Source organism: Arachis stenosperma, chromosome 3 (assembly GCF_014773155.1).
Source record: "Arachis stenosperma cultivar V10309 chromosome 3, arast.V10309.gnm1.PFL2, whole genome shotgun sequence".
NCBI classification, from domain to species: Eukaryota; Viridiplantae; Streptophyta; class Magnoliopsida; order Fabales; family Fabaceae; genus Arachis; species Arachis stenosperma.
In genome coordinates this window covers 53,700,165-53,711,504 of record NC_080379.1, presented here as the reverse complement: position 1 = coordinate 53,711,504, position 11,340 = coordinate 53,700,165, and the positions used below count along the sequence as shown (strand labels likewise).

At 38.6% G+C, this 11,340-nt stretch overlaps 1 protein-coding gene and 1 non-coding gene across 2 annotated transcripts; one reads left to right on the top strand and one right to left on the bottom strand.

Annotated features, from left to right (window-relative positions):
- Positions 1 to 6,117: 6,117 nt before the first annotated feature.
- LOC130972703 (small nucleolar RNA R71) lies at positions 6,118 to 6,221 on the bottom strand. The gene has a single exon (XR_009083866.1). It is a non-coding gene; the product is annotated as a small nucleolar RNA R71 (small nucleolar RNA).
- Positions 6,222 to 6,874: 653 nt separating this feature from the next.
- On the top strand, positions 6,875 to 7,733 carry LOC130966122 (uncharacterized). The gene is made up of 2 exons (XM_057890891.1): positions 6,875 to 7,312; positions 7,704 to 7,733. Exons 1-2 carry the CDS (start codon positions 6,875 to 6,877, stop codon positions 7,731 to 7,733), a joined length of 468 nt encoding a protein of 155 aa, XP_057746874.1.
- The last annotated feature ends 3,607 nt before the right edge of the window (positions 7,734 to 11,340 follow it).

The window sequence follows — 11,340 nt, the reverse complement described above, 5'->3', positions numbered from 1 at the left end:
ATAATTTATACGCTTTTTGGCATTGTTTTTAGGTAGTTTTTAGTAAGTTCAAGCTACTTTTAGGGATGTTTTCATTAGTTTTTATGTTAAATTCACATTTCTGGACTTTACTATGAGTTTGTGTATTTTTCTGGGATTTCAGGTAATTTCTGGCTGAAATTGAGGGACCTGAGCAAAACTCTGAAAAAGGCTGACAAAAGGACTGCTGATGCTGTTGGAATCTGACCTCCCTGCACTCAAAATGAATTTTATGGAGCTACAGAACTCCAAATGGCGCGCTCTCAACGGCGTTGGAAAGTAGACATCCAGAGCTTTCCATAAATATATAATAGTTTATACTTTATTCGGGAATTTACGACATAAAGTGGCGCTCAACGCCAAGTACATGCTGCTGTCTGGAGTCAAACGCCAGAAACACGTCACGACCCGGAGTTGAACGCCAGAAACACGCTGTAACTCGGCATTCAACTCCAAAGGAAGCCTCAGCTCGTGGATAGATCAAGCTCAGCCCAAACACATACCAAGTGGGCCCCGGAAGTGGATTTATGCATCAATTACTTACTTTTGTAAATAGGACATTTAACTATTGTATTAGACGTTTTTGACCATTTCATCTTTGGTCTCAGTTTTGTTTTAGTCCATTGATCATGTTTGGGGGCTGGCCATTCGGCCATGCCTGAACCTTTCACTTATGTTTTTCAATGGTGGAGTTTCTACACACCATAGATTAAGGGTGTGGAGCTCTGCTGTACCTCAAGTTTCAATACAATTACTATTATTTTCTATTCATTCTCTTTATTCTTATTCCAAGATATACGTTGCACTTCAACTTGATGAATGTGATGATCCGTGACACTCATCATCATTCTCACCTATGAACGCGCGTGACTGACAACCACTTCTGTTCTACCTTAGGCCGGGCGCATATCTCTTAGATTCCCCAACAGAATCTTCATGGTATAAGCTAGATAGATGGCGGCATTCATGGGAATCCGGAAAGTCTAACCTTGTCTGTGGTATTCCGAGTAGGATTCCGGGAATCCGGAAAGTCTAACCTTGTCTGTGGTATTCCGAGTAGGATTCCGGGATTGAATGACTGTGACGAGCTTCAAACTCCTGAAGGCTGGGCGTTAGTGACAAACGCAAAAGAATCAAGGGATTCTATTCCAACCTGATTGAGAACCGATAGATGATTAGCCGTGCTGTGACAGAGCATAGGACCCATTTTCACTGAGAGGATGGGATGTAGCCATTGACAACGGTGATGCCCTACATACAGCTTGCCATGGAAAGGAGTAGGAAGGATTGGATGAATGTAATAAGAAAATAGAGATTCGAGAGGAGCACAGCATCTCCATATGCCTATCTGAAATTTCCACCATGGAATTATATGAGTAACTATTTACTATTTTATTTCTGTTTATTTTATTTCGAACTTATCATAAACCATTTAATCTGCCTAACTGAGATTTACAAGGTGACCATAGCTTGCTTCATACCAACAATCTCTATAGGATCGACCCTTACTCACATAAGGTATTACTTGGATGACCCAGTACACTTGCTGGTTAGTTGAACGGAGTTGTGAGATTCTCTAACAGTGCCTGTAACTCTTTTGGTCCAACAACAACACTAAGCTGTTGGTGCCATTACCAGGGATTATTAAGATCCCAATTCATCATACCATGATCTCTTTGGGGTATTTTTGATAGAGCCAATATTTAAATTTCATACAAGTACAAAGAGACCAACTTTGAGGATCACAATTTCGTCCACCAAGTTTTTGGCGCCGTTGCCGGGGATTGTTCGAGTATGGACAACTGACGGTTCATCTTGTTGCTCAGATTAGGTAATTTTCTTTTCAAAAACTTTTCAAAAATCTTTTTCAAAATTTTTCTTTTCTTTTTCGTTTTTCCAAACTTTATTTTCGAAAAAAAAATAATAAAAAATCCAAAAAAATTAATAAAATCATAAAAATCAAAAATATTTTGTGTTTCTTTGTCGAGTCTTGTGTCATGTTTTAAGTTTGGTGTCAATTCCATGCTTTAAAAATTTTTCTTGCATTTTTCGAAAATTCCATGCATTCATAGTGTTCTTCATGATCTTCAAGTTGTTCTTGACAAGTCTTCTTGTTTGATCTTGATGATTTCTTGTTTTGTGTTGTTTGTTGTTTTTCATATACATTTTTTCGTTTGTTAGAGTCCATGCATTAAAAATTTTTATGTTTGGTGTCTTGCATGTTTTCTTTGCATTAAAAATTTTTAAAAATATGTTCTTGATGTTCATCATGATCTTCAAAGTGTTCTTGGTGTTCATCTTGACATTCATAGCACTCTTGCATGCATTATGTGTTTTGATCCAAAATTTTCATGTTTTGGGTCATTTTTGTGTTTCTCTCTCTCCTCATTAAAAATTCAAAAAAAATATCTTTTCCTTAATTTTCTCAAAATTTTGAAAAATTTGAGTTGACAAAGTCAAAAACTTTTAAAATTGGTTGTTTCTTATGAGTCAAGTCAAATTTTCAATTTTAAAAATCCTATCTTTTCAAAATCTTTTTCAAAAATCATATCTTTTTCATTTTTTCTTATTTTCGAAAATTTAAAAAAAATTAAATTATTTTTCAAAATCTTTTTCTTATCTTTTATATCATATTTTCGAAATAAGCTAACAATTAATGTGATTGGTTCAAAAATTTGAAGTTTGTTACTTTCTTGTTAAGAAAGGTTCAATCTTTAAATTAAATCTTTTTCAAAATATCTTTTTCTTAAAAATCTTACCTTTTTATCTTATCTTTTTATCTTATCTTTTTTCAAAATTTTATCTTTTTCAAAAATTTGATTTTAAAATATCTTTTCTATCTTCTTATCTTCTTATCTTTTTAAAATTAAAATTTCAAATCTTTTTCAATCAACTAACTAACTTTTTGTTTGTTTCTTATCTTTTTCAAAACCAACTAACTACTTCTCCCTCTCTAATTTCGAAAATATCTCGCCCTTTTTTCAAAATTCTTTTTAATTAATTAATTAGTTTTAATTTAAATTTAATCTTATTTCTCATCTTTAATTTTCGAAAACTACTAACCCCTTTTTAAAAATTATTCTCGAATTCTCTCCCTCTTCTCTTCTTCTATTTAATTAATTATTTACTAACACTTCTCTTCACCTCTTGATGCCAAGGCATCTTAGGCTAGTTTCACTAGCATTTTTCTGTTAGTTTTAGTTGTTTTATGCATTTTCTTGAGCTTAAAGTAACCAAGAATGGTTAAATGAATAACAAAGCAATGAACCATCCAAACAGTATGATTTTGATGCAAATTCCATGAGTTTTTAGTTATTACTTGAATGCTATGAATGGAAGATTTCTCATGAAATTTGCAAGACTTTGATGCAGTTGTTTGGATGATTTCAGGGGAAGAAGAGGTTAGGCAAGGAAGCAACAAAATCAATAAAGGAAGCTTGAATATCACATGTGGAGTTTAAGTTCCAGTTTAAGCTTAAACTGGAGCTAAACGCCAAAATCATGAAAGCTGAGGAAAGCTGAAAGTGGCGTTTAACCTCCAGTTTAACCTTAAACTGGAAGTTAAACGCCAGAAATGAGAAATGCACCAGGGAGCCATTTCCACGTTTAAGCTCCAGTTTAACCTTAAACTGGAGCTTAAACGTGTTCGACAATTCTCCTCCAGGGTTGCTTTCTTCATTTCCACGTTAAGCTCCAGTTTAAGCTTAAACTGGAGCTTAAACGTGTTCGACAATTCCACACTCCAGGGTTGCTTCTTCCATTTCCACGTTTAAGCTTCAGTTTAACCTTAAACTGAAGCTTAAACGTGTTCGACTACTTTACCCTCCATGGTTGCTTTCTTCCATTTCCACGTTTAAGCTTCAGTTTAACCTTAAACTGAAGCTTAAACGTGCTTGAATTATACCACCTCCAGGAGTGTCCAACGTTTAAGTTGCAGTTCAAGCTTAAACTGCAACTTAAACGCCACTATTTGAAAAGGTTTCTGGGCCAAAGATATTGCAGTTTAAGTTAGCATTTGAGCACAAACATTAACTTAAACGTACTCTGGTATGAAATCCAATTGAATATCATGGTTTATGGGATTGGGCCTGAAGAATTGATGAGTCTGGAATTTTAATTTGTTGAGTCATGTGTCATTACTTGATTATCCCTAAGTTGGCTCAATGAATGTTACAGAATTGGATCAGCAGCCTCATCAGGATTATGGATCATAAACCCAAAGCAAAAGGAAATCAGGGAAAGGCCTCAAAGCCCAAGAAACACAACAGAAGCTCAATTTAGAAAGTGTATAAATAGGATAGAATTTAAGTTAGTTAAAGGACTTTTGATCATTTTTCTAGTTTTCATACTTTTTGTAATTGAATTCAGAGCTATGACTCACTAAACCCCCTTTCATTGGGTTAGGGAGCTCTATTGTAATTCAATGAATCAATAATAGTTTTTATCTTCTTCTTCAATCTTTTCTCTTGAATTTTTGTTAGAAAGCTTCTCGATCTAATTCCATTGGTTAGTTGTCTTGGGAAAGAAACTATCCATAATTGGAATCCTTCGGAACCTTGGGAAAGGAATGGAGGATTCATGCTAGAGAAGCTTTCTCACAGTGAAGTGGATTGGGGTTTGGATGGATATTGTGACATGTAATCCTACCAAATTGTGGTTCATGAAACTGTGTGGTATAATCAGTGATCGAGCGTCATCTCTTCTTATGAACATTTAAACCAAGGGATTGGGAATTTGTTTGTTTTTTAGAGAGAATTGGTGAGCCAAGGGATTGGAATCCAATCATATAAGATTGCCAAGCAAAATTCAATGAACGCATTGGTTGAGGAAGGGATAAAAAATGTTTTGATTCGGAGATCTCAATATCTCCTGAAACCCAATGAATTCCCCATTTCTGATCTACCACTTTCTCTTTACATTCTGCAATTAAATTCATGCAATCACCCCGATCCCTTTTTAATTTCAGCAATTTAGCTTCTCGCTCTTTAATTCATGCAATTTAAGATTCCGCAATTTCAATTTCTTGCCATTTACGCTTCCCGCCAATTTTACATTCCGCAATTCTCATCTAAATCTTGATTCCGCTCAACTAGAACACACTTCTAATCCGAATTGCTCACTCAACCAATCCTTGTGGGATTCGACCTCACTCTATTGTGAGTTTTTACTTGACGATAACCGGTGCACTTGCCGGAAGGAATTTTTGCCGATCGTGCAATTTCCTAAAATCGTAGCATCAAGTTTATGGCGCCGTTGCCGGGGATTGGTTTTCGATTGACAATTCTCAAATTGGAAGTTAACTAGATTGAGCATTTTTCTTGTTTTGTTAATTCAGTTGAAGTTACTTGTTGAATTTTAATTTCTGCACTCTGTTACTTGTTTTCTTTCTTTATGCCTTTAAATTCAAGCAACTAACTCACTGACTCACTAACTATTTGAATTAATTCCTCAACTGCTCTAACCATACTCTTCCATTAACCAAGAGTATTTCACTTGTTTGTTGCCTGTGCGTGTTCTTGTATGACGGGTAGGAGAGGAGACATCAACTCATCCATACCGAACCAGAGAGGACCCTTCATAAACTTAGAAGGGAAGCAAGAGGGAAGAGAGTACTGGGAAGAAGAATCTGAAGGAGAATCTGAGGACAATTTTGAGGAAGTTCTAGATCTCAACATGGATAGAGAAGTTCACAACCATGAGAGAGCTGATGGAAACAATGCCATTCCCGAGAGGAGGGTTCTTGGTTCATACATAAACCCAACCTCTGGGAATTGTGGTAGCAGCATTCAGAAACCACCCATTCAGGCCAACAATTTTGAACTCAAACCACAGCTAATATCACTGATGGAGAATCATTGTTCATTTGGTGGGAGTGCTAATGAAGATCCAAACCAACATCTCACAAAATTCCTGAGAATTTGCGACACTGTGAAGTCTAATGGAGTCCAGGAAGATGCCTATAAACTGCTCTTGTTCCCATTTTCACTTAGGGACAAGGCAGCTAAGTGGCTGGAATCATTCCCAAGGGGGAGCCTAACAACCTGGGATGAGGTGGAAAGCAAGTTTCTGGCATGTTTCTACCCCCCACAAAAGGTCAAGAGGCTTCGATCTGAGGTTCAGACTTTTAGACAACAAGATGGTGAAACTCTCTACGAGGCATGGGAGAGGTTCAAGGATTTGACAAGGAAATGCCCACCAGACATGTTCCATGACTGGGTGCAATTACATATTTTCTATGATGGACTTTCTTACGAATCAAGGAAGGCTGTAGACCATTCATCAGGAGGTTCATTGAACAGGAAAAAGACTGTGGAAGAAGCCATTGAAGTGATTGAGATAGTGGCTGAGAATGAGTACTACTATGCTTCAGAGAGACACAACACTAAGGGAGTCATGGAGCTGAACCATGTTGATACAATTCTAGCCCAAAACAAGGTGTTTGCCAAGCAACTAGCAGAGCTCACCAGGAAATTAGAAACAAATCAAGTGGCTGCAATACACACAAGATCAAGAGGAAGTAAGCACTGAAGGAGGTGATTGGGAAGAGGCCAACTATGTGGGAAATCAACAAAGGCAACCATATGATCCACATTCCAACACTTACAACCCAGGCTGGAAAAACCACCCAAACTTTGGGTGGGGAAACCAGCAAACCCAACCACAAAACCACAAACCTTACAACCCCAACCAACATAACAATTCCACATACCAAAACTCCAACCAAAGATCATACCAAGCCACACAAAACACTTACTCCCAACCACCATATCATGGCCAAAATAATCAACCTGCCCAACCTAATCCGAACCAACAATTTCAAGATCAATTAAACAGGATAGAAGGAATGCTTGCAACCATGGGTCAAGACATAACCGAATTGAAAGCCTTTAAGGAAGAAGTAAATTCTAACTTGCAAAACCAAGGAGCTGCCATCCAGAAGCTAGAAAATCAAATTGGGTATTTGTCTAAGCAAACCCCTGGGCCAAGCGTTTCTCATGCTGCCAAGGCTATTGCAAGGGAAGAATGTAAAGCCATAACCCTCAGAAGTAGAAAGAAGCTAAAGGAGATCTCAAAGGAAACCACAGAAGATGAAACAAAGGAAAATGTGAGAGACAAGGAACAGGGACAATCTTTTACACCGTCTGCAACAAAAGAAAAAGAAAAAGAGGTCCTGAAGCCTTATACACCCAAAGCACCATATCCTCAACGTTTGATGAAAAGTGAAAAGGATGGCCAATTCTCCAGATTTTTGGAGATTTTCAAGAAGCTTCAAATCAACATTCCGTTTGCTGAGGCAATAGAGCAAATGCCACTCTATGCAAAATTCTTAAAGGAATTAATGACCAAGAAGAGAAGCTGGAGAAATGAGGAAACTGTGTTGTTGACTGAAGAATGCAGTGCCATCATTCAACACAAATTGCCTCAGAAATTGAAGGATCCAGGCAGTTTCCAAATCCCCTGCATCATAGGAGAAGTCATGGTGGAGAAGGCCTTGTGTAACTTAGGGGCCAGTATCAATTTGATGTCTCTAACAATGATGAGAAGAATGAAGATTGAGGAAGCCAAACCAACAAGAATGGCCCTCCAATTGGCAGATCGAACTTTTAAATTCCCTCATGGGATAGTTGAGGATTTGTTGGTGAAAGTGGGAGATTTTATATTTCCTGCCGATTTTGTGGTGTTAGATATGGAGGAAGAAGCCAAAGCTTCGATAATCCTGGGAAGACCCTTCCTGGCTACTGCTGGAGCCATCATAGATGTCCAAAAGGGTGAACTCACTCTTAGACTACATGATGAGCAATTGGTGTTTAACGTATTCAAAGCAATGAGCTATCCATCAGAATCACTAAAGGAATGCATGAGGGTGGATGTAGTGGACATTGCAGTACAAGAAACCTTTGAGGAAACAACAAAGGAAGTGGCAGAGGAGGAGTTCACCAAGGATATTGAAGTTAGTGACATCAAGGTTGCTGAAACAACCATGCCAAGCATGCCAGAGAGAGTGAAAGAAGAGAAGGAAGCACCAAAACCTGAGCTCAAAGCATTGCCCCCTAATCTCAAGTATGCATACTTGGGTAGTGATGAGAGCCATCCTGTTATCATTAGCTCTGCCCTGAGCCAAGAACAGGAAGAAGAATTGATCAAGGTGCTACAAACTCATCAAGATGCCATTGGATGGACCCTAGCTGATTTGAAGGGGATAAGTTCATCCATATGCATGCATAAAATCTTATTAGAAGAGGATGCTAGACCCTCCATTCAAGCTCAGAGAAGATTGAATCCCGTCATGAAAGAAGTGGTACAAAAGGAGGTCATGAAGTTATGGCAGGCAGGGGTAATCTACCCCATTTCTGATAGCCCATGGGTTAGTCCCATCCATGTAGTTCCCAAGAAAGGTGGCATAACTGTGGTGCCAAATGAGAGGAACGAACTCATACCCACAAGAACTGTCACTGGGTGGAGGATGTGCATAGACTACAGGAAGCTCAATGAAGCCACCAGAAAAGATCATTTCCCACTCTCATTCATGGATCAGATGCTTGAAAGGCTTGCAGGACATGCTTACTATTGCTTTCTGGATGGATACTCAGGCTATAATCAGATAGTAGTTGATCCAAGAGATCAAGAGAAAACATCATTTGTTTGTCCATATGGAGTTTTTGCTTATAGACGCATGCCCTTTGGATTGTGCAATGCACCTGCCACTTTCCAAAGATGCATGCTGTCCATCTTTTCGGACATGATTGAAAAATTTATTGAGGTTTTCATGGATGATTTTTCTGTGTTTGGAGATTCTTTTCCTAGCTGCCTACACCACCTTGCCTTGGTGCTTAAAAGATGCCAAGAGACCAACCTAGTATTAAACTGGGAAAAGTGTCATTTCATGGTCACAGAAGGAATAGTCCTTGGCCACAAAATCTCTAATAGAGGCATTGAGGTGGACAGAGCTAAGGTGGAACTCATTGAAAAACTACCTCCACCAAGTAATGTCAAGGCAGTTAGGAGTTTTTTGGGACACGCTGGCTTTTACAGAAGGTTTATTAGAGACTTTTCTAAAATAGCCAAACCTTTGAGTAACTTGCTTGTCTCTGATACACCCTTTGTATTTGATAAAAATTGCATGCTAGCATATGAACTTTTGAAGCAAAAACTTTCCTCTGCACCTATCATTGCCCCACCTGATTGGAACTTACCTTTTGAACTGATGTGTGATGCATCAGACCTTGCTATTGGGGCAGTGTTAGGACAAAGGAAAGACAATTTGGTACATGTGATTTATTATGCCAGTAAAGTCTTGAATGATAACCAAAGGAATTACACAACCACTGAAAAAGAACTCTTGGCAATAGTCTTTGCATTTGACAAATTTAGATCCTATCTCATTGGATCTAAAGTCATTGTCTTCACTGATCATTCAGCTTTAAAATACTTACTTGCTAAACAAGAATCCAAACCAAGACTTATTAGATGGGTTCTTTTGCTGCAGGAATTTGACATTGAAATCAAAGACAAGAAGGGTGTAGAGAACAAGGTGGCAGACCATTTATCAAGGATACCATGTGAAGAAGGAAGCACACAAAGCACACATATAAATGAGTGCTTTCCTGATGAACAACTCATGGTAATTCACAAAGCACCCTGGTTTGCAGACATAGCAAACTTCAAGGCCACTGGGAGTTTGCCGTTGGAATTAACAAGCATCAAAGGAAGAAATTGGTAAATGATGCCAAATACTTCATCTGGGACGAACCATACTTGTTCAAAAAATGTTCGGATGGCATACTCAGAAGATGCATATCAGAGGAAGAAGGAAGGGAAGTCTTATGGGACTGCCATGGCTCCACTTATGGAGGACATTTTGCAGGAGAAAGAACAGCAGCTAAGGTTTTGCAGTGTGGTTTTATTGGCCCACTATCTTCAAAGATGCAAAGGAACTAGTGAAGCACTGCCATGAATGCCAGAAAGCGGGGAACCTGCCAAGAAGAAATGAAATGCCACAACAGTTCATTCTGGAACTTGAATTGTTTGATGTATGGGGGATAGATTTCATGGGACCCTTTCCCACCTCATACTCAAATAATTACATTCTTGTGGCAGTAGACTATGTCTCCAAATGGGTTGAAGCAATAGCAACTCCAACCAATGATAATAAGGTAGTCATGAACTTCCTCAGAAAACACATTTTTTGCCGTTTTGGGGTTCCAAGAGCAATCATCAGTGATGGAGGAAGCCATTTCTGCAACAAACCATTAGAGGCATTGCTTCTAAAATATGGAGTCAACACAAGGTAGCCACACCATACCATCCACAGACAAGTGGGCAAGCCGAAATATCTAATAGGGAACTCAAAAGAATCCTGGAAAAGACTGTGGGAACTTCAAGGAAGGACTGGTCGATTAAGCTAGATGATGCTCTTTGGGCATATAGGACAGCTTTCAAAACACCAATTGGAATGTCTCCTTACCAATTAGTATATGGAAAAGCTTGCCATTTGCCACTGGAGTTGGAGCACAAGGCATTCTGGGCCTTGAAACTCTTGAACTTGGACAGCAAAGCTACTGGAGAAAGAAGGATGTTGCAAATTCAAGAGTTGGAAGAATTCAGAGCTGAAGCTTATGAGAATGCCAAAATTTACAAAGAAAGAGCAAAGAAGAAGCATGACAGCAACATAGCCCCAAGGAAATTTGAAGAGGGACAAAAAGTATTGCTCTACAATTCTAGGCTGAAGCTATTTCCAGGGAAGCTAAAATCAAGGTGGTCTGGACCATTCCTTGTCACCAAGGTCTCCCAATATGGACAAGTAGAAATCATGGAAGAAAAGTCACAACGAACCTTCACTGTGAATGGTCAAAGACTCAAACATTACTTGGGAGATGTGGAGGAGAAGGACAAGGTTAAATATCACCTCAACTGAGGAAGCTGACCGTCAAGCTAATGACGTTAAAGAAGCGCTTGTTGGGAGGCAACCCAACCTGAGGTGATACTCCCTTGCTGTTTCTTTTATTTGTTTCAATAAAAAGGTGAAGTAGTTTCTGTGCATTGCAAAGAATTAAGTTTGGTGTTTCACACCAAACAATGAATTCGTGGATCAATAATTCAAAGGGGAATGTGTGACTCTAAGTTTGGTGTTCCACCATACAGATCAACTGAACACAAAGACCTTTGAATTATATGAAAGGAACGACCATTCTAAGCAATCACAGAAATGCTTAAAATCCTTAGCAGCAACTTCATTCCAAGGAGAATTCAAGGATTCAAAGAGCAGAGGAGTAAGTAGGAGAATAAGTTTGGTGTTCACACACCAACTTAAGACTCAGACAC